General features: G+C 38.7%; 1 protein-coding gene across 2 annotated transcripts in view; it reads right to left on the bottom strand.

The window, feature by feature from the left end:
• Window positions 1–1,031: 1,031 nt before the first annotated feature.
• pip4p2 (phosphatidylinositol-4,5-bisphosphate 4-phosphatase 2) overlaps window positions 1,032–24,537 on the bottom strand; it is an 87,467-nt gene continuing 63,961 nt past the window's right edge. For both annotated transcript variants that reach the window (XM_072256837.1, XM_072256829.1), the window contains exons 3-7: window positions 20,878–20,984; window positions 14,523–14,646; window positions 12,349–12,401; window positions 5,606–5,696; window positions 1,032–3,355 (exon numbers count right to left, since the gene is read on the bottom strand). In XM_072256837.1, coding sequence (XP_072112938.1) covers window positions 3,212–3,355; window positions 5,606–5,696; window positions 12,349–12,401; window positions 14,523–14,646; window positions 20,878–20,984 — 519 coding nt within the window. In that variant the 3' untranslated portion in view covers window positions 1,032–3,211. The remainder of the gene's footprint in view (window positions 3,356–5,605; window positions 5,697–12,348; window positions 12,402–14,522; window positions 14,647–20,877; window positions 20,985–24,537) is intronic.

The raw sequence follows: 24,537 nt of genomic DNA on the forward strand, positions 1-24,537 counted from the left end.
TGAGTATGCCCACAGGAAAATGAATCTCAGGGTTCTATATGGTGACATGTGTATTTTGATAATAAAATTTTCTTTGAAGTTTGACTCTTTAATCCTTTCCATAGATTCTGCCTGACTTGCTCAGGTCCTTCAGTATTTTGTATGTGTTACACTAAAAATAAACCTTACCTTTTCCTCAGATCAGTATCCAAAGTGTAATATACATATATCTGTGTGTATATCTTTGCTGAATCTGCACAAAAAATTCAATACAATAGTAATTTAAATCATCATTTGTCTTGCTTTTACAGCTTTGTTACTGTAATTGTTAATACTGCCACCTTCTGGCAAATAAGCATAGAACTGATAATGTACTTTCAGCACTACACAGAATTAAAATATGAACACAAGGTGGTACAGCTGAATAGACAATTGCTAGGTGCCTGCTAAAAATTTATTCCATGTAAAGTGCACTTCACACAAAGCTTAACAATGTAGAAAGTGAACATTTGTAATATTGGAATGAACAGGAAGTTAAATTATATTCAGAAGTTTATATACTCTTGGTCTTTTTTTTTTGAAGGATGAAATTCTATCTAATCCATACACTTCACGACATCTAACAGAAAATGACCCATATGTAACATCAGAAATGGTGTTAAAATATTGAATCAAAAATTGCTGAATTGAACATCACGAGATTCAAATATTCACCAAATTTCTCTCTCCATGAAATGCCTTCTCAAGTTCCTATTTATCACATTTTCCTCAATAACCAAATTGTTTAGGGAGTATTTTAGATCAGTCTGCATTTTCCAGTTGGTAGTCCACCTGATAAATATTATCCCTGGAAGACAATGGTTGATATGAGACTCGCTTGAGTTAACCATACCTACATAAAAGCAATCAGTCAGTCTACCTGGAAAGCAGGATTTCTTGCTGATTACCTACAGAAAATTTGCAGCACAAATTTACCTTAATAGGAAATCATACGTTTCTCCCCACAAATTGAAAAGGATGACTGAACAATGAGAAAGCAAAGACAATTTGCATTCATCAGCACAACTCTGAAAATCTAGATGCATATCTGGAAATATTGGCTTGATACCCATTTATTGTCAGGCAGGTGTATAAGCAAAATCTGCAATGGACTTAGATACAGATGACAAAAGCTATAAATTTTTAAAAAAAATTTATTTAGTGATACAATATGGAAAAGACCCTTCCAGCTACACTGCCCAGGAAGCACCAATTTAACCCTAGCCTAAAGACAGGACTATTTACAATGGCTAATTAACCTACTAATCAGTAGGCCTTTGGACTGTGGGAGGAAACTGGTGCACCCAGAGAAAACCCATGCATTCCATGGGGAGGATGCTAGAATTGAACTCCTAACTCTGATGCCCTGTGCTTTAATAGCAGTGTGCTAACCATTATGCTAACTACTCTGGTGCCCCATGGTTATTTATACATAGTCACACATCCCATTCAAAGCTGAAATTCACAACTGATAGATACTTTGCTAACTTGTCTGAAACAGCAAATGTATGTACAAGTTTTTAAATCTCTACTTTTTCCTCTTCATTATACTTGGTTGAAGAACTTCCATTCTTTCCTATACTTTGGATTTTCCTCCTCAAGCATGCTTCTTCCACTTTTATTGAAAACATAACTGACTTCATTAAAATTAAAGGTTGGTATCAGAAAAATATTATTTGTCGCAATAAAAAAAGTCAAGCACTATATGAAATCTGCCAACTTGCATTCCCTTGTCCCAATAGGCTGCTGATCCTCCTATAATGAGCCCTGGGATATTTGCAGACAACATATTCCGTATGCTCAATCTTCCAAGGCCCCAAATATTCATTCCCACATATTGCTTGCAATCTAGACTGTAATACTGGCAATGTAGTGGCTGATTTTGAAAGTGTTTGCATGCCCGAGAACAGGATTCAAAGATATAAAGCTTCCTGCATCTTCACTGAATTAAGGAATACAAGTGATGCATAGACACCCTTCAGAAGTAATCAGCCTTCACCCATTTTATTACTTCAAAGCTTCTTCAATGCCCTTCTCTGCTTTGTTTTGTTTCTGCAGAAAGAAAGCATGAGGATTGGTGCCATTTCAGAAGTGAATTTATGCAGGACATATGTGCTTAGAGATGGAGATGATGATAAAATGTAGATTAGGTTAAATTGGGATAGAGTGTGTAGCACAGCAAATGCTACATGTGTGAGAAAACAAGCTTAGTTTGTGTGGTGAACACAGTAAAGGGAACATTTTGAACGAGGGAAACATGGCAGTTATAAACAAACACACACAAGTAATTCACTGAATTCCACTTGACCACAATACAATATTCATTTTAGAACGTGTAGGACACAAACTTAATTAAAGGATAACACATTCTGATGTTCTTCATTGTTTTGTCATAAATTAGTAACAGTAGTCACTCGTGTTTGTGTGTTTTATTATCTTATTTATAAAAGGATGCATGCACTTCAGCAAAGCAACAGTTAATGTATCTGTGATTAGTTTGGTACAAATATTACATTCAAATGCTGATTATTTTCTAAATTTTAAAGTAGATCATTGTACTATAATAATAGCAAAAACTAAATCTTTTCCTGACACATTTCTGCTTAATCAAAATGATGGTATGTGCATTATACAATAAGATAAATATGATACAGCAAGTTACTATCATTTACTATTGCCACCATAATATCCTGACACTCTCAATGCAGGTATTTTAAAAAGCAGCTATGCAAAAGTATGAAAGTATTGAAAATGCAATGTATTTTTATTGCTCAGCTATTATGCAATTTTGTTCAAATGTTCAGATTCATAGGAGTAATTTAAAAACATCAAGGCTGGACAGAAATATTTCAATGGTGTATGCATTGAGTTAAATTGTTGCATCATATTCCTTTGTTCTGTCCACCACAAGAAAAAGCAAATTTCAACAAAGATTGTATGACAAAGATTAACCAAGACAAAAATGAGATACATTCCAAGCGACATATATGCAACATTTGTCTTCAGCATATGGCAATCTAGCAGCAACAAAACGTACACTTGCTTAAACCATAGTGCAATGTGCACATTCTGACACCATTATATTCCCTGGACCTAATCAGTCTATAAAGCTGATTTCCATTAACTTGAGAATGTCCTTTTTTTAAAAAGATTTGTAGACCATCGGATCTTCAGCACTGGATAACTGATTTGTCTATGCAAAGGTGTGCTCAGGATAGCTAACTTTTATTGCTCCCCAATAACAAGCTCGAATTAGGCAGATTAGACCTAGGAGATAGGCAAAAGCCCAGGAAACATATGTTGCAGTGTAATGTCTTGCAAATTCTTGGGTCCCAACCTTTCAAAAAAAAAGAAGCACAACAGTTAAATAGCTTAAAACTGCTATTAAAACAGATACTTAACTCAGTGTCAGGTATCATTTCCATTTATCATGTGAAAATCAGAACAGGTTTAAATCTATAAATAGTTAGTTTATTAGCTAGCAGTCACCAGATAGCTTATATAAACTGGATAAACTAGTAGTCCTGCAGTTAAAATGATTGATTCAATAACATGTACATGTAGAATTGAATGGGCACAAAAAGCCTAAAGCTGTGTAAATTGTCAAACTATTTTTTAACCTACTAACTTGATAGAATTTACAAAAATCTAGATGCATATTTCTTAGTACATGTTCCAAGTTTGAAACAATAATAAAAATATTTTTTAAATATGTTCCATATAGCTTAATAAAATCTTATGTACTGCAAAGGAACTCATTACTAAAATTTGGGGGGAAATTGCTAGCTTAACAATCATACAAGGGCCATTCATGCAAATATAGAGAATGCACACTTTCTCAGATGTTCTTATTATTACAACTGTTTCTTTATTTGATTCCCCATGTAGTCCTGCAGTGAAGTGATACTTTCTGCAATCTCATTGTAGTTACAGTGAAAATATGTTCAATGAAACTCTACCAAGTTTAACATATGTTCAGGGAATGTATTCATTTCAGAGGACAATAGCAGCTGAGTGAAAAAATATTAGCTTCATTTAGTAACTTAGTTTTTAATAGAATGTATTTTTCAGGGTTTGGAAAATGTTAGGCATTTACAAGTGTTCAAGATTGTTCACAGCTTGACTGAAAAAGCTGAAGAAAAGGCATTTCTGGAGGGTGGTTTTGATATTTACAAGAGGGAAATTTTCTTTGCCAGTCAGGAACTGGCTTCAGGGATCAAGTTCCAATTACAAATGTTGGAACTGAAATTGTGAGCACATCCTGCCCAATAATCCTCAAGGCAGGACAGATGGAAGTATTCCGTATATTGTTCAACACTAAACTATGCAAATGAGACACCAAGTTGGCTGTCATACATCTTTCACAAAAATGATCTTCATTGAATAGCTAATTACAAGGTTAAAAAAAAAGGCTTCTCAATTTGAAATGTGCAGCTGGAAGACCACTTCAAATCTAGAAATGCACTCGCAAGAATTAAATGATAATATCTCCAACAATTCTCTAAATGTACTTTTTCTTTAAATTGCATCTAAAGCTAACCTTTTGCAAATGTTTTACTTGAATTTCAGTAGGAAGCTTGTAGCCAAAGCTTGATGGACTGTAAACTGCCTACAAAAGTAGCAATCCCTCTATTCTCACACGAGCAGGATCTTCAAAATACTGCCCATGTTCTTGCTCCCGCTCTCCTGTAGTTAGATTTTTTTCAGAACCTTTTCCACAGTCCCTCCTCAACCTTTTGATGCTGTCATCTCAATCTCTACAATATCATCACAGTCTCCAAGTATCATTCCAGTGACTATCTGCCATATAGTAGAAGATTTCTCATATTCAATCAGGATTTGCATATTCCCAACCACTCACAAGCACCAAACCATCTGTCTCCAAATATAACGGCCCACACTTGGGCAGTAGAATAAAAAATAACCAAACATTGCTTGCTACAGTCATGTGCTGTACTCACATTGGGTAACATAATTAGGCATTTTACATTGGTAATCAAAATCACTGAGTTAGGCAAAGTCATCATACATTAAAATATTAAAATACATTACTTTGCGAAAATGGGAATGTTTAAGAGCCAGGCACACTTAAATATCTATAGCACAGGCACAACTTCATTAACATGGTTGTATTTCCAAGTTTTTGTTATCTTTCAAAGAATTAAAATCAACTAAAAGTACTTAATATTTGTCAAGGTATTTTAGAGTCATAGAGTGGGAAAAGTACAGCACAGAAACAGGCCCTTTAGCCCATCTGGTCTGTGCTGAACCATTTAAACTGCCTACTCCCATCGATCTGCACTGGGACCATAGTCCTCCATACCCCTACCATCCATGCATTTTCTTAGACCTTATTTGTTTAAAAATTATATAGAACAAGGAGTATCAATTTGGAACCACATACATGCTTAGCTATAGTAGATTATTTAATTCCATAAATAAAGTAACTACCTTTATGCAGACACAATGAAATAAAGAACGTTTACAAACAAATATAGAATCATAACTAGGAATACATTTAGAAGGCAGTCAGCAAACAGGAAAAGCAGAATACACAATTAACTTCACAGGATTAAGCTCTACTTACAGTTAAACCAACTCCAATGAAAACGCATATCATTCCAACAGTTACATATGCACAGCAACGCCTTCGTGGCAATGCACTACCAACAGATGATCTAAAAAATAACAAAAGGTAGTTTGTGTACCAACTGTGCAACTTATGTCAGTAGCAAACTATTATTCCATTGTTTAAAATCACTTTCATAATCTGACATCTACAACTAATTTAGAGAAAAAAATTGTACTTGCTAATTGAAGATCCCATCATCTGAATCATAAAAATTAATTGCAATAACACTGCTCAAGATAAAACTCCCAATAAAAGAATCACACCTTTTATAGTTTCCACTCCTGTTTCCATTAAATAGGCTTTAAGAGGGAACTATAGCATAAATTTTGCCTTTTTGGGATCCACATACTATCAGTAATCAAATGCACTACCCAAGAACACAGGTAGCATTGAGCAGTTGCGAGATGACACCAAACAGATCTATCATCAAAAACTGGAATTAACAATGGAAGCAGAAATGTACAGCATCACAAAATAATCAGAGTTAAAGTCATAGAGTAATACTGAATGGAAATTGGCTCCTCGGCCCAATTCATTAATTCTGATCATTGTGTCCACCAAACTAGTCCCACTTCCCTGAATTTGGCTCATTTCCCTTTAAATCCCTCCTATGCACATCCAAATGTCTTTTGAATGTTGTTATTCTGCCTATTTCAACCACTCTCCAGAAGCTCATTCCACAGTTACATCACAATTTGCATGAAGTTGCCCATCAAATTCTATTTAAATATTTTGTGCCTCACCTTCAACCTATGTCCTCTAGTTTCAAGTTCCTCTTCCCTGAGGGGGAAAAAGACATGCGTATTCACCCTATCTGTGCCTTTCATAATTTTATACATCTTTATAAGCCAACCTTTAGTCTCCTATGCTCTAAAAAAAAAATAAAGTCCTAGCCTGCCCATCTTCTCCCTACCACATGGGCCTCAGTTCTGCCAAGATCCTCATAGCTCATCTCTGCACTCTCTACAGTTTATGCCTTACCCATAACAGGACAACCAAAACTTTATACGATATTTCAAGTGCAGTCCCTCCAATGTCTCTGACATATTGTCCTAACTTCAGTACTCTTACTTTTGGTAAGACAGCCATGTGCTTGGTTTAAGCGGCCTTTCCAGCTCCAACAAATAGTGAAAATGTGTGTCTTAAATGTTTTTCTTGTGATTGCACAACCTGTTGGACGTTGGTAACACAAAATACTGCAAGTCAGGTTCATTGGAAAGACTGACGGTGGGGGAGCTGTGTGGCCTCAGTTGCTGCACAGATCATGGCCTCACCACCAAGGGGAGGAGTTGCCAGAGACAGCATTGGAGAGAACAGAGACGTGATGGGCATGCTGCAGGCTGGCTCTCCTGTCGGTGCTACTTACCAGTGTTCACCTCCTGGAAGACGAGCTGGATTTCCTTTATCTGCGGATGACTTAGCATGAGACAAGTTGATCGGCCTTCACCTGCAGTTGACCCAGCGCGAGATGAGGAAATGCTGTGTATTTGTTGTTGCAGAAATGTGGCTCCAGGACAACATCCCATGTACCATCAATCTTCAAGCCCTGCCCCTCAGGGACTTGTTTTTGTGACTGTATGTGCTATTGAAACTTATTGTGCTGTGTATGACTGTATGTACTATGTTTTGTACCTTGGCCGTGGAGAAATGTGTATGGTTGAATGAAAATTAAATGAACATGAACAATGCCTTGACTACGAGAGCCAGCATGCCAAATACCTTCTTCACTGCCCTCTCTAACTGTGATGCTGCTTTCAATGAATTATGTACCTGTACTCTCGGGTGCCTCTATTTCATATTGCAGCATATCCCTCATTCTACCTTTACAATCAAGCTGGGGAATCAACATTGATTCAATGAAGGATACACAAGAACAAGGATATACTAGGAACAGTATGGACGAATCTAAAAATGAGGTACCAACCTAGTAAAGATGCTAACAGAGGGTGATAGGGATATTAAATTCTAAAAGCAACAAGCAAAAGACAAAGCTAAACAATTGCAGGACTAGTGGATTAAATCTCTGTAAACCCACTACATTTGGTCATAAATCAAAGAGTTCAGTTAAATAGCAAAGAAAGTGCTACCTCCTAAAATATCCTCAGTAATAACCTACTTAAAAATACTGTTTGGGTTTTTCTAGGGCTACTTAGCTCTGAGGTTCGTAGGTTGCCCCCAGCACATCTTAAACTGGGTTAGTTATTAAAGCAAATGATGTATTTCACTGTATGTTTCAATGCACATGTGCAAAATAACTTTTAATCTATATCTGAGCTTGTCACAGACTTGGTTTAAACATGGAACAAATGTTAGATTCCAGAAGTGAAGTAAAACTGATTAATCTCAAAAACAAGGCATCATTCAGCATTCATCCAGCTGTGACATCAAGAAGTCAGGGCAAAACAGAAGTTAATTTAAGTGACGGGAAAACCTTGCACATTGGGAGACAGTTGTTGTTGTTGAATCTTAGTTATCCTAGTCTCAGGATATTGCTGCAGGAGTGCTGCAGGCTCAATCATAGTCAGCTTTTCCTTCAATGGTTTTCCTTCCATTATTAACTCAGAAGTGAAGATAATGGCACAATGTTCAACACCAATTCATAACTTCTCAGAAAATGAAGCAATTCACGGAATTCATTCAGGAATACCTGGAGAACCTTTAGGTCTGGTATGTGGCAAGACAATTACCATCTACAACGAGAGAATTTAACCACCTACCCTTGATACTTAATAGCATTACAAACACTGAATACCACTTTCAATAGTGTGTGGGTGTGGTGAGGGAGAAACAATCACAAAAAGTCAGGTGGATTGCTACATAAATGTGGCTGATGCTTGACCTGTTCAGATGTTAGGTAATCTACAGCAAGACATTTATCTTCTGACACACTAAAGCCTTTCCACCACCAAGACCCATGTCAAGAACATGATGGAGTATTTCCTATGCACCTCTTCAAATTCAACTCAATACCATGCAGCACAAAGCAGCCCACTTAATTGTTGCCGAATTGACAAGACACCCATTGCCCTCACAGCTGCAATGTGACCCACTTAAAAATAAGACCATAAGGAGCAGAAGTAGGTCATTTGGCCCATCGAGTCTGCTCTGCCATTCAGTCATGGGCTGATCCAATTCTTCCAGTCATCCCCACTCCCCTGCCTTGTCCCCATATCCTTTGATGCCCTGGCTAATCAAGAACCCATCTATCTCTGCCTTAAATACACCCAATGACTTGGCCTCCACAGCCACTTGTGGCAACAAATTTCACAGATTTACCACCCTCTGACTAAAGTAATTTCTCTGCATCTCTGTTCTAAATGGATGTCTTTCAATCCTGAAGTCGTGCTCTCTTGTCCAAGAATCCCCTACCATGGGATACAACTTTGTTCAGGCCTTTTAACATGTGGAATGTTTTAATGAGATCCACCCTCATTCTCCTGAACTCCAGGGAATACAGCCCAAGAGCTGCCAGATGCTCCTCATAAAATGCACTGAAGTTCTGAGGCTACACCAACTGCACTTCCAAAACCCACCACCTTTACCATCAAGGAAGAAATGAGCAAAAGGGCCTGGGAACACCACCATCTATACACACTCTCTTGACTTGGAAAATTTACCTGCATTCCTACATTATCACTGGGTCTAGATATTGGTACTCCCTACCCAACAACATTGTGAGAGTACCATCTCTAGTTGTTAATGCAGCAGTTCATAAAAGTGGATAACAACCAATTTCTTAAAAACAATTCTAGAAGGACAATAAATGCTAACTGTGCCAAAAATGCCTGAATCTCAAAACAAAAAAAAATGTAGAAAACTCCGTTAGTAACACAGATGTCATATTATTTATTTAAGGTCAAGCGCATGTCTCGTTGATATTTAATAGCTGGTTAAGTTGCATAAGTTGAAATGCTATACCATTCTAGGTCACCCTTTTCATTACAGCTTGCTTAGCCTGCAGTCTCAATGTTACATACAGTACCTGTGTTGTGGCAACAGATGCAGTTGAGTACATATCCTACAGAAGGGAGTTAACCAGGCTTACACAGTTCCTGTAGTAAAATCATCCATGGGAGCACATGATTGAATGGCAACTTGGTCTAATGAAGTGTCTCTGCTTATCTAAGTGGAGCCTTCACATTTCAATATTTTTCATGTATGCAATTCCGCATTGCCAATCTTTTGGTCATGACAGTTCCCCCTCCCCCTTCCCACACAGACACACCCACCCAAAACAACTAGACTGACAAATCTGGCTTCCAGATAGGTAGGGTACTCTCTCCAGATAAGCTACAGGAACAAGCAGATCCAATCCACAGCCCTTACTTCTTTGATTTGTGTATCCTTAATATAGAGAAGGATTGGAGAAATCTTATGAAGGAAATTGTCCAAGCCCTTGCCTACAACCAACGTTGTTAAACACTAACTTCTTCCAAAAGCTGACCTTAATTTTGCTACCAGGTTTCCCAAAACTAAAAAACAGATGGGCAAAGTTTAGAATTTTAATATTTTTCACCATGTTCTGCATGTAACTATTTTGCTTAAAATTCCCAGCTTTCTATCACTCAAATATACCATTACTGTGAACATTGTACAGTGAGACTAGAAAAAAAGACATTTCAATAGTGTATCAACAACAGCACATTGAAATAGGAAACAGTGCACAGATGGCAGCCAAATCATTGACACCCATGACAAAAATGTTACATTGGCTTTTAATGTTCAAAATATATTTTATTCAGCAAGATTTCATTTCATCAAACTGTGATCACCTCTGCATGTAAAAATCAAAAACACTCATGCCTTTACAAATAAAAATATTCAGGGATCAGTTTTAAAAATTGAAAATTGGTCATGCCACAGCTGACTTGAAAAAATATTTGTATAACTGATTTTTAAATGAGTAGAAAATCAGATTCTCTGATTTATTTAGCCTGCAAACAAAATTCCTTACATTAAGAAACACCTTTCAGTATTTTTGAAAACATTTGTTACCAATGTAATTTTTTTGGAAAAGAACATAAAATGGTAGATATAGTAAAACTTTATCAAGCATGTGCTGGACTTGATAGGTCCTAATTCCCATAGTGATGGCGATGTCCCATGGTGATGAGAAAGTTTATTGGAGCAAGACAGATCAGCTGATAAAGTGGTTCTGCAACAACCTTACACTCATGTCAACAAGGCCAATGACCAGGAAAGGCAAGAGAACACACAGCAATCTTCATTGAAGATCAGCATTGGAAAGGATGAGCCGTTTCAAGTTCCTGGATATCAACATCTCAGAGGATCTGCCCTGGGCGCACACACTGATGCACTGATGAGGAAGGCATGCCAATGGCTGAGCATTGTCAGGTATTTGAGATTTGATTAGGATGCTGTCTAAATTGCATGTCACCTTGGTCAATGTCTCCCATCCACTACATAATGTACTGGGTGGGCACCGGAGTACATTCAGCCAGAGGCTCATTCCTCCAAGATGCAGCACAGAGTGTCATAGGAAGTCATTCCTGCCTGTGGCCATCAAACTTTACAACTCCTCCCTTGGAGGGTCAGGCACCCCGTGCCGATAGGCTGGTCCTGGACTTATTTCATAATTTACTGGCATAATTCACATATTACTATTCAACTACTTATGGTTCTATTACTATTTATTATTTATGGTGCACCTATAACAAAAACCAATTTCCCCCGGGATCAATAAAGTATGACTATGACTATTTGTCACCCAAGACTCTTACCAATTTCTATAAATGTACTGTGGAGAGCATTTTGATTGGTTGCCGTACAGCCTGTATGACACCTCCAACGCACAGAATTACATGAGGCTAGAGCATTATATACTCAGTCAGCTCCAGTATGGGCACAAACCTCCCCACCACTCAGGGCACCTTCAAGAGGCAGTGCCTCAATAAAGTAGCATCTGTCATTAAAGACTATGACCACCTGGAACATGCCTTCTTACTGTTATTATTAGGGAGAAAGTACAGGAGCATGAAGACCCACATAATGATTTAAACCGCTTCTTTCCCCTCTGCCATCAAATTTCTGAATGCTAAATGAACACATGAACACTACCTGGATATTACATTTTTGCATTACTTTTTGTAATTTATAGGCTTTTACATCTTTGCACTGTGCTACTGCTGCAAAACAAATTTCATGTCATATGTCAGTGATAATAAATATGATTCTGACAGTTATCAAAATGTGTTCTGTGTTCTGAGTCAAGATTATTCAACATTTGCATGAGACCATTCATATCAATGAAGACAACAATATACTGTAGGTACTTCAATTATTTGTGTTGCTTGTAATAGATTTATGCAAGACTTTAGTGTACATTGGTGATTTTCCTCACTTAAAATGTTAATAAAGTATTTCAATTTTTTTCTATTTTAAGTTTTTAATATCTTTAAATGACCTGAATATCCAGAGGCTTTCAATAAGTTTCATGACAGATCCAAGGGCCAGGCTTGTTCTGGCTCAACAACATGACTATGAATGGTTCTAATCAGTCAGGTCTAGGATGCTCTCAGCCAGCAGTCCAGCCATGCAGATCCAACCAGATTGTGTACTCCAGTAATAAGTGCAGATGGCAGATCCCATTCACTAAAATCCTAGCCATTCACTTAAAAAGCAAGCAAAACCAGCTGATATGATAACATTAGAATCTCTCAGAAATGAACTGAACTTACATTCTTTTGCAGTGTGGGCATTTTGCCAGTGTATTGAATCTAACTTCCATCCACTGTAAATAAACAAACATTGATTTAATATATTTTTTAAAAGGTCAAAGAACATTCTGTTTTTTTAAAACATAGAACTCTTTTCTTCCTTCATTCCCTTGTAAGGGAAAGTTATTAATGATACATTTCAAGTGCAACTTAACAATGTTTGATATGGACATCCATAAAATTTCCCATGAGGAATAAAAATGGCTTAAGTCACTTAAAAACTGGTGATTGTGGTGACTGATAATTCACAGAGAGGTCTTGAGCCAATCCACACAAATATGAGGAAATATTCCATAATGATACACAAAAGTCAACTGTGAGTTTTTATTAAGCCAGATGCTTACCTATAAAATGACTATGGCAGGGACAGATACAGTCTCATAAATTCTATAATTATTTTTCAGAATTATGGAGTCAGTGATACAGCACAGAAGATAACCATACAGCCTATTATACCAAACTGGTTCCTTGAAAGTGTGATCTAATTAATCCCTGTGACCACAATTTTCCCTCCAATGTCATCCTACATGCCAAAGACATGCTAGTTGGTTGGCTGGCTATTGTAAATTGTTCTTCATGTAGATGAGCGGAGGTATGTGTTGAGAGAATTATGAGAGTTGATTGAGATGTGAAAGAATATGATTAGAATAAGATTAAGGTATTAGGTACAGGAATTTAACCAGATGTGGTCTTCTGTTGCTGTAGCCCACCCACTTCAAGGTTCAATGTGTTGTACATTCAGAGATGTTATAGTGAGTTACAGTCACCTTTCTGTCAGCTTGAACAAGTCTGGTCATTCTCTGACATCTCTCATTAATAAGGCATTGTCTCCCACAGACATGAATTGGACATTTTCTGTTTCTTGCACGATTCAATGTAAACTCTAGAGACTGTTGGGATGAAAATCCCAGGAGATCAGCAGTTCCTGAGATACTCAAACTACCCCATCTGGCACCAACAATCATTCCAAAGTCAAAGTCACTTAGATCACATTTCTTCCCCATTGTGATGTTACTCTCAATTAACTCATTTGTCATAGTGGCTTCTGGTATTTCTTATCGTGCGTTCTGCAGCACGCCCGACTTCTTTGGTATGACATATAATTTTTCTTTGCATTGTGCTTCATAACATAATATACAAGTTAACTGTTCAGGTTCTGTCCATGTATCCGACCCATTTTGTGGGGTGAGAGAGATATAGCATGGTGACAGGCTTTTCAGCCCATTGAGTAACACTGACCATCAACCATCCAATGGCACCAATCCTACAATAATCCCATAATTTATTTTCCCCACATTCTCATCAACTCCTTCTAGATTCTACTACTTAACTACACACTACAGGCAATATACAGTAGCCTTGGAACCAAGTAATCCATACATTTTTGGGGTGTGAGATGATACCAAAGACCTACAGTGAATCCATGTAGTCACAGGGAGAATATGCAAACTTCAAAGACAGCATACGAGATCAGGATTTAAGCCAGTTTCCTGGCATTTATGGGGGAACCACGTGACTTTCTGCACCACTATGACATTTGGTTTCAATCCATCACTTTTTTTCTTTATAATGCACCCAAGGAGGCCATTACTAATCTAAACTGCCTTGAAGTACACACCCTGATTCTGATGATGAGTCAATAGGCTGGTGTGTTTCACTGTTTAAGTAGTTCCACCATTACTATTATAATGATAATGCTTTTGCATATTTTCTAATATCAGCCTTTGAATGGGTATGATATGATGCTCTCACCATCTAACAGTGCACTTCACCTGCAGAAAATACAATTGATAATTCTTAAACACTGTCTGTTTTGTCCTTGCACGTTTATCCTATGATCCCATTGGCAGTTATGCCTTCAACTGCCAAACCTCCAACCCCTGGAAATTTGTTCTTTAAATCTCCACACTTCTCAACTGCATTTTCTCCCATAAAATGCTCCAAATAACGTACTTCTTTTTCCATGATCTTAATCATTAGCCCTAATATCTCAAAAGACTCAGCATCTGTTTGAATGCACTCTTGAGAAGTGCTTGGGAAAGTTTTGCAAGTCAAAAGCGCCATAAGTAAAAGTTGTTACTATTTATTCATCATTATCCGATCTCTAATTCTTCCCATAGTACCTCCATACATACCAGGAAAGTATTCCCACAATGTCCACACACCACACGTGTACCTTCAGGTTGGATTGGCACAGCAGGCTGGGCAGGCTGCTCCTCTGGGATCAACATCACTGGCCCCAAATTAATTATGCGTCTGCTGTAGGGAACAAGTGCTACATTAGTTATCTATGAATCATTTTTGAAAGTAATTCTAGGATTCTTTACATTTCTTCTTGTGTGTCTAGTAACTGACTAAAGTCAGTTCCTTGTTCATCAGCCCTGACATTGTACAGCTAAGTAAATATGCATGTATGTTATGCAGGAGTAGATGTTAATATCCCTTATTTGCACTCCTAGGACATGCTGCCTAGACTCTGTGGGGTGGCCAAGTGAGTGATGGCATCTTCTCGGTTATCAAGTGGGCACCCTCCTTCCTCAGTGTTTCGTTGATAGGCCCACGACACCTCTGGAGGGTTCAGCAGTGAATCCCAGCGTCCCGGGCTCACCCCCTAGATGCCTTTCACTCACTTGCGGGTCCAGATGGAACCCTTTCTCTTCATCCAGAGCAACTGACTACCCTTTTCAGCAGCTCCGAAGAGGTCTTTGACTGCTAATTGTTGCGTCTTTCCTCACACTCCCGACTCCTGGAGTAGCCTTGATGTTGATGTGGCTACAAATCCTCTGCAGCCTACTTCGACCGGTCGGACCCTTGCTGTCCAGCCACGTTGTTGCACATCGGCTACAAGCTCAGCATACCTCAGCTTCTTGCGCTCGTAGGCCTCCTCCACTGCATCCTCCCAGGGCACTGTAAGCTCAATGATGTAAACGAGATGGAGTGAGGCCGACCATAGTACAAGGTCTGGTCTGAGGTTGGTTTCCGCAATTTCAGTTGGGCAGCAGAGCGTCTAGCCTAAGTCTGCCACCATCTTCCAATCACGTGCCCCACCTAGCTGTCCGGTGTCTGGTCTCGATGTATCGAGCCTGGCTTGACCCTCATCTTCTCGGACAAATGCTGTTAACGGCCAGCGGGATGAAGGGGGAAGGAGAGCGTTGATGCTCATCCGCTGACTTTCCAGCACTGCTGCAAGACACCGTAGCACCTGGTTGTGCAGCTAGGTGTATTGGCCTTGAGTAGGGCTGGTCTTGTAGCCCACCAGAATGTGTTTTAGCATTGCTGAAGTCGGGCAGAGGGAGCATGTGGGGTCCTCTCCATACCACTGGCTGAGATTCATGGGAGACGGCAAGACATTGTAGGCTGCCCTGATGGTGAAGCTTGCTGTGAATGTCCCCATCTCCCACAGCTCTTTCCAGGAGATCTTTCTTTTCTCCACTCCCTCCCATCTCATCCATTGCCCTTGCCTTGCCTGAGTGACGGCCTTTGCGCATGTTGCTGCCTCCTCCTGCCGACATATCTCCTGCGTCACGAACCTGCGTCTCTGAGACGCAGCAACCTTGTTCCAGGCTGGTGTACTGTCCCCAAGGCCAAGACCGCTCCACCCTTGCTACACTCGGCCCACGATGTCCCTATGCTTGAGTGCCGCCTTTGCTTGCTTGGTTGCGTCTGATGGAGTCCATTTCCTCTCACTATCCAAGATGTATAAAATTCTAAAGGGATTGGACAGGCTAGATGTAGGAAGATTGTTCCCGATGTTGGGGAAGTCCAGAACGAGGGGTCACAGTTTGAGGATAAAGGGGAAGCCTTTTAGGACCGAGATGAGGAAAAACTTCTTCACACAGAAAGTGGTGAATCTATGGAATTCTCTGCCACAGGAAACAGTTGAGGCCAGTTCATTGGCTATATTTAAGAGGGAGTTAGATATGGCCCTTGTGGCTAAAGGGATCGGGGGTATGGAGAGAAGGCAGGTACAGGGTTCTGAGTTGGATGATCAGCCATGATCATACTGAATGGCGGTGCAGGCTCGAAGGGCTAAATGGCCTACTCCTGCACCTATTTTCTATGTTTCTATGTGGGCAGCTTGTGCTACAAATGGATGACTCGCCTCTGTTAACATCATTTCCAGTCTTACTTAGGCACACTTGTACTCTTCTGAAAGACTGGAAATGGGTAGCTCTAGGACTCCCTTGCCATAAAGCCCTATGCTGCTGAGGCACCTGGGAAGACCAAGCTGCTTCCTTACGTATGAGCTGATCAGTCTCTCCAGCTTTTCCACCTTCGAGACTGGAACTTCATACAGGGTTAGTGGCCACACGAGGCGTGGAAGGAGCCCAGATTGTCTACACCAGAGCTTCAACTTTCCAGGAAGTGTGGTTCTGTCAACGCTCTTGAGGCCAATGACGGCATCCTTCCTGAGCTGATCTACCTGCTCTGTGCCTTTGAGGGATGCGTTATACCACCAACCAAGGCTCTTCACAGGCTTCTCGAAGACCGTTGGAATCGTCTCATTGCCCACATAGAAGCGTTGGTGTACCAGCTTCCCCTTGACTACAGTCTGTTGCTCATTGTCATTACAGTACACTCTACACAAATGCAATTTGCACTATCTCTGCAACTCTTGAAAGTCCTGTTAGCACCTTGAAGTTCAATTCTTACAAACAGAAGCTTTTCCATAATATTTCTGTCAAGTAGAGAAGAGTGAAGAGCTTATCACACTTCTCCATATCCTTAAGCCACAGGGCTTTGCACTCACACATTATGACTGATAACACTGGACAACAATTTTTTTTCCAAAAGTGTTGCTTCCTCAGAAACTTTATTTTGTTTGATAGACCACTTGAACACAAATATTGTGTTCACAAATGTAATTTCAGACTACTTGTATCACGTAGGAATTTGGAGAAACAAGAAATTAACTTTTATTGAATAGAATGCATTTAATTGCATAATGGTGCTGATGCTTTCCAATAGTTAAACTAAGCTAAAAATGCTTTCTCGATTTTCATTTGTACTCAGTGTCTGAGGCTTCTCGCTTAAGTGTCCAACAATAATCAGCCAGCATTGGTGGATTCCAATTGCCCTGATACCATTTCTCCATGACCACAATATCCTAGTGAAATCTTCACCATGCTCGTCACTAACCACTTCAAGATTTACAGGCAAAAGGTCTAAATCGGAATGTAGAAAATGAATCTTTAGTGACATGTTGCAGTTTGCGATTTTGTATGCTTGAAGCATGTTGTTAACCAGCTGCACGTAGTTTGGTGCTTTGTAGTTGCCAAGAAAAATTTCAACACCACCCTTCAATGCCTTCAGTGCAATTTCCTCCAGTCCCACAATAAATTCTTTGAATCGCCTGTCTTTGATAACCTGTATGATTTGTGGACCAACAAAAAATGCCTTCTTTAATCTAGCATCACTTATTCTGACTTGAATTATGAATTGAAATAACAAATATAGGCAATTTCAAAAAATGGTGAGTGATAGGGAAATTTCATGCTGATTTTCGTGATCAGCAGCCCAAAATCCATAAAATACATCCAAAAGTATTCAAGAGCAAAATCTATGTTGTCCAGTGTAATTGCTAATAAAACATCCAATACAGCAACGGAATTAAACAAAGTATGATCAGGAGAAACATAGCGATGGATAAAGAAGAGAGAAGAAATGGGGGGGGGGGGGGTGCTAAAACAGCCTACAAAAGGCTCATAGTAAAAGCTTACCAGTCAGGTAATCAGATATATGAGATGAATATGAGCATAGGGAGCAGATCAAGTACAAACACATACAAACTTGGCACAAACCGGTGAGTAGGTCAAGTCCAAGATCACTTCATTATCCTGTTTATCATCATCCTGCTCCTCCTCCTCATCATCCATCATATGAAATATGTGTTTTCTTTTCACTTTACTGCTAACTATCTATTCCATTCGTTGAATGGCACAAGACACTAGCTAAAATAGCCAAGCTGCATGGTCACACAATTAAATTGGAAATGACTCCGCTGGTATAGCCATTTTAATGCTGTAACACTACTGAAATTTAGAAAAAGTCATTGCTTTACTAATCATTTTTAAAAGTTCATCCATTGAGACAGTTGGCCTGAACAATTTATCTAAACTGTTGAAGAGTTTACTGAAATTGAATTAAGCCATCTGAGTGACGGCTACATGCAACAGCCCAAATTTATGATATAGTAATAATTGGAAAAAGGTTAAGAATGAAAGCTGAATGATAAAATGTGCTATGACATACAAATAGAATGTAGAATTCTTCACTCATTTAATGCTTTAGAGTATAATGCAAGCTCCATGCTATTGAAGGAAACTTCTGATGCAGTAAGACAACAATAGATTAAAGCACAGGGGAAGAGTCATTATAAATACTGTGAACAGTAAACTGAGCATTTATAATGGAAGGGATGAACTATATAGTTATTTGACCAAAAGTATCAAATGCTGGTGGCAATGAAATTGAACAATTGCCCACTTTATAAACCCACATATGAATGTCATGATAAAATCAGTTACTATTTCTTGGAGACAAAAGAGACTACAGATGTTGCAATCCTGGACATTTCACAAGCATTACCGTCAGGGTATTCTGGACCCAGCATCTCAGAACCTCTGGCATTTTGTGGGATGATTCTCAGATATGGATAGAGAGCTTGGTTGGCTTTTCATATTCAGAACATGCCAGCATAGGTAATTGGACACCATGGCTGATGAGTTAGCATGGTCTGAATCCAAGGCAATCAGTCTCAATACGATAAAGCACAGCATGTTTGTAAGAGAAACAAAGGCTGTTTTAAGGGTACTTGTCAGAAGGAATTACCATTAATAGAATGTGCAATGATCACATTATGCCATTGTGCACACTGCCAAGTTAGTTAAAAAACTGATTTTCTCCCTGTTTGCATAACTTTACCAGAGCTTGGGTTGAAATTCCAGTTAGGTTTATCCTTGGCCAGAGATACAACTGTCCAAGAAGAGAAAATAAGGATGTTACCATGCTAAACTTTCACAGCAATCTTTTCTTTTTAAATATGTGGCATTAGCCACCTTTCACAGCACACTAAAAAAGCATTTTCATGCTGTCCTTGACAGTATTTTACACTGGTAAAGCTGATGACAATGGAAACACAGATGGATAGGTTTCTATCTAACACTGTCCTACTAATGTCCTGTTTTTCACTGGAATCATTGAAATTCAGGAAGTGTCCCTTTTCTTAATGTGGGGAGGCATATAATGATAGTGCTGTAGTCAGATATATTTGAGTATAAATACAATGCAATTCCTTTCCCTTTAGGTTAGTGATTTTAATTTTATCCAACTTCTTTTAAGAAAATGAAGAGACTGTTGCCTGCTATAGACAAAGCATTTGTCACTTGCTTGATACAGGGATACACTACAGATTGCCTGATGTGACAGGCATCCCCTTGTGATAGCATACACACTTACCTTTACACCAAATGCCACTTTCAGACATTGGGGAAAGCAAAACAATGTAATATAGCAGATCTTTGATTATTACATTTTGATGGATCTACAGATGATAATAAAATGATCTATGGACCAGCTGTGAAGACCAGTGATCTGTTAAATCAGAAGAAAATTCTGATTCACTACTGTCCATTTCTACAACAGTTAATTTTTGATCCATCTGGATTTGTTCCAAACGTCATGAATCTGTGTTATTTAATCTCAATTATGCAAACTCTGGAAATTTCCAAGGAACTCTCAATTCAAGCTATTTGTACAGCGCTCCTTAACTGGCAGCAAAAAAGGAACACAAGTGAAGAAATTACAAAAGCAGCAGATTATCTAAAAGTGACAAATTTTGGAGATGATAAAGTATAATTAGCAATGCAAAAAATTCTGGAACTAACAAATTACCAAGACAAAGTACTCCTGTGAGGGTTAAGTCAGGCCTCAGTGGCAGGGATGGGAGGGGTTGTGGGTGGGGAGTGAAGGGCTTACTGGGAGTGATAGATCCACCAAGGCAGAGGTTTAAGGATAACTATCAAGTTCAGATTCCTTTGAGAATTCTATATACCTGTAGCGTGGCCTCATGAGTTGCACACTAACTCATGCTAATTTAAGTTTGTTAACTTAAATTTTCCCCCATCCTAAAGCTAATTTTCAATGGCACTGCTATTGTGTATGACAACAGTAAAATAGAAATCATTGTGCTCTCAAAATCTGAGTCCTGCCGAGAACTATCCACATAACTTTGACATTTTACCTACACATATTTCATTATTTTTTCATCACCAGGTCCGATAAGTAAATCGCAATTTTATCGTAATGATAACAAACAAAACATTATTGCTTTATTTCAAAATACTTTTCTCATTATCTTTAAGTTTCAGTAAAATAACTTCACATATGTTCCTTCTTGCTCATAAACATGTTTTAAGATTTCAGAAAACTTTAAATTTAGGAATAGCTACTGAAGCCCTAAAACCTAGAATTCAGCAACCTAATACCAACCAGTTAGGTCTTGGACATCCTATACGTCGTGATGTGTCCTTGCAAATAAGGAGACAGTTACATGGACATCGTACATACTTCTTTCCTGCTGGAGGGTTTTTGATTGGCTGAGGGAAAAAGGAACACAGCTTTAATTTAGAAAGAATAAGTTTCTTCAACAACTACTTAAAACATCATGCTACAACTCAGAATCTAACTTGGTTTGTTCACATTATTATGTGCCAAGTACATAATACAGAAGTTAGTACTGGGAAAACAAAAAGATTTTTCTGGAATACCAAATCAATGGATACTAGCAAATTAAACATACGTAGGAGTTCTCTTGTTGAAAATCTGTATCAGTGAGAACTGCAATAAGAATGGAAAACACTCGCTAGAAGATCTAATGCTGACAATTCTACTCCATTCCCAGATGACCCAATAGCACAATGCAAAACTGAGTTTTACCAGTTTGTTTTGAAAAAGATAAGAGTCAGAATGAGGAATGGAAAGTTGAACTGAAATGGGTGGCTACCGTGATATCTGCCTTTTGTGGCGGATGGAGCGAAGGTGATTGACAAAGCAGTTTCCTCCAATCTATGTCAGGTCTCATCGACATAGAAGAGGGCACACCAGTGCTTCCGGTACCCACAAACTCACTAACCTTTACTGTATGCCTTTGGAATGTGGGAGGAAACTAGAGCAACCGGAGGAAACCCCAGAGGAAATGACAGTGGGGATTGAATCTCGATGGGTGATCGCTAATGCTGTAAAGCGAAATGCTGCCATGCCACCACTACAACAGGAGCTGCTTTAATGACACAAAATCCCACCTTCAAACCGAGGCAGCATGCATTGTGTTGTTTGGCACTTCCACTATGCTAAGTGGGAGGGAATAGATAATGACAGGTCAAAATTGGACATTCAGAGAGCACTACAGGCTGTCTCTAGTCCTGCATTTTGCAACTCTAAATTCCTTTGTCATTGTTCTCTCTACCTCGCCCCCTCTACCTGCTCTCACTTAGTAACTTCAACGAACAATATTCTCTCACTAAATGTTCACTTTAAACCACCATCTGGGTGACCTCGCTCGGAGCTCATCCCCAGAGCAACATCAGCTTCACCCAATAATAGACATTTCTTGTCTTATCCATCCCTACCCATAGCTTAATATTAATGTCTTCTGTCATTCCCAGTCCCAACTAAGGGCCATTATAATTATAGTAAGAAACATTAATGCTGTTTCCTTTTCCACAGGTATAGTCTGGGTGTTTCTAGCATTTTCTCCCTCCTTCCACCCCCCCCTCTCCCCAATCAACATCTGCAGACTTTTTGATTTTCAGAAGAGTAGGCTATTTGGTGCTTGTGCCTCCTGGTTGCTGAATAAAATCATGGCTGATCTTTTATTTCAGTGACACTTTATGTCCTACCTCATATCTCTTGTTTCCTTTCATATCTAAGGTGGATTTGATTTCCATCCTGTATGTACTTAGTGACTCAACCTCACACACCTCTTTCGAAAAGAATTAGACAGATTCACATCCCAGGCAGGACAACTATCACTTGTGCATTCACTCTGTTAAAATTTATCAGAATTCATAAAGTTTATATTTTATTTAGAGTTTTAGTATAGCAACAGGCTCTTTCGACCCAACAAGCTGACACCACCCAATTACACCCATGTGACTAATCAAACTGGGCAAGAGAGTTTCAAGAACCTTTTAATATTGCTAAAAATTATTTTACCTATCTTGGTATTAAAATTACTAAAAATTTTAAAGATTTATATAAGTACGATTTTTTTTCCTTTAATTGAATATACACAACAAACGCTTTCCAAATGGTTGCCTATGACGATGTCATTAATTGATATAATTAATTAATATTAAATGCTATAAAAATGACAATTTTACCAAAATTTTGATACACTTTTCAAGCTGTTCCATCCTTTGTCCCGAAAACGTTTTTTGATAGAATAGGTTCTATGATCTTATCATATATCTGGAATAATAAACGCTCCAGAGTGAGTAAACCTTTATTGCAAAAATTAAAAAAAAGATGGTGGCTTGGCCTTACCAAACTTTAGACTCTATTACTGGGCAATGAATATTCGTTATATTACTTTTTGGATTCACTGTATAGATATGCAGGATTGTCCTTCATGGTTGGACTTGGAGGAGAACTCGGTAAAGGGGTTCTCTTTGGCTTCTTTGTTGGGAGCTCCTCTTCCTTTTTTGTTTTCTAAGATTGGTAGACAAAATCTTAGTCCCATTGTTAGACATACATTAAAAATTTGGTTTCACTTTCACAGATCTTTTGACTTAAATAACTTTGTTCTTTCTAGTAATATCCATTTTAATTATTTTTTTAAACCATCAATTTTAGACAAGGCCATTTTAACATGGAAAACTAAGGGAAAAATAACTTCTCTAGATTTGTTTTTAGAGGATTGTTTAATGTCTTTTTCTCCGCTAATGGACAAATATGATTTATCTAATGCACAGTTTTTTAGATATTGTGTTCCCAGAAAATGGCCCATATCAAGATAGCAGCACGACGCAGCTCGCAGCGACCACTCCGGTGGTGATGTCTGTTATTTGTCAAGTAGGGTGCTGTGCACAATCCTGATTTGATGGAGACGGATGTGAGAGCACGGAGGAACATCTGGTGAAACTTCTGAAATGCCTGCTTCGCTGCTGTTGCTACTGTGTGGTCCGGAATCTCCGGAGGGGAAGGCTTTGCTTGTTGCTCGGCGGCTGAGGCAGGGTCGAAGTGCTCGTCAGAGGTTGGTGCTCGGAGAGGCTGTGTTGGAGGGGCTGGCTGGATGCTCGAAGTTTTCAGACGGACTCAGAGTCCGCTGTGGTCAGGTGCTTCAAATGGTGCTGCATCGGCAAGTTAGCGGTGCTTGGAGGTTCATGGCAGGGAGAGTTCCTCCCTTCTGCCACCTGCGTGAGATGGTGAGTCTATCGGGACTTTGAGACTTTTTTATTTTACTGTGCCCATGGTCTGCTCTTTATCAAATTATGGTATTGCTTTGCACTGTTGTAACTATATGCTATAATTATGTGGTTTTGTCAGTTTTAGTCTTGGTTTGTTTGTGTTCTCTCATGATATCATTCTGGAGGAATGTTGTATCATTTTTTAATGCATGCATTTCTAAATGACAATAAACAGGGACTGAGTGTCCTCATAATCTAATCTAATATTTACAAGTTAGGAATTTTTTACGTGATTTGTTACCAAATTACCCATTTGCTCATTTATCAAATATGATAGATGTTATCTTTCAGCTTAAACCATTCCAAAAAGGATTGATAGCCATCGTATATAAATAGCTATTGAATTTACAAATGATGTTTAATGTTAAACGTGCTTGGGAATTGGAACTTCAAGAATCACTTTCAGATAATCAATGGAATCAAATTTGTCATTTAGTTAATAATTCATCTATTTAGTTCAAGTTAGTGCACAGGGTGCATATGTCAAAAGATAAACTAGCACATATTTTTTCTAATATAAATCCTACTTGTGATGGATACAGCACTGAGGTGGCCACTTTAACTCATATGTTTTGGTCCTGCATGAAGTTAAATAACTTTTGGAGAGATGTTTTTAGAACGTTATCAAAAGTCATAGGTCTGGACCTAGAACCTAATTCACTTACGGCAATCTTTGAGGTTA

This window comes from Mobula birostris, chromosome 1 (genome assembly GCF_030028105.1).
Source record: "Mobula birostris isolate sMobBir1 chromosome 1, sMobBir1.hap1, whole genome shotgun sequence".
Taxonomy (NCBI): Eukaryota; Metazoa; Chordata; class Chondrichthyes; order Myliobatiformes; family Myliobatidae; genus Mobula; species Mobula birostris.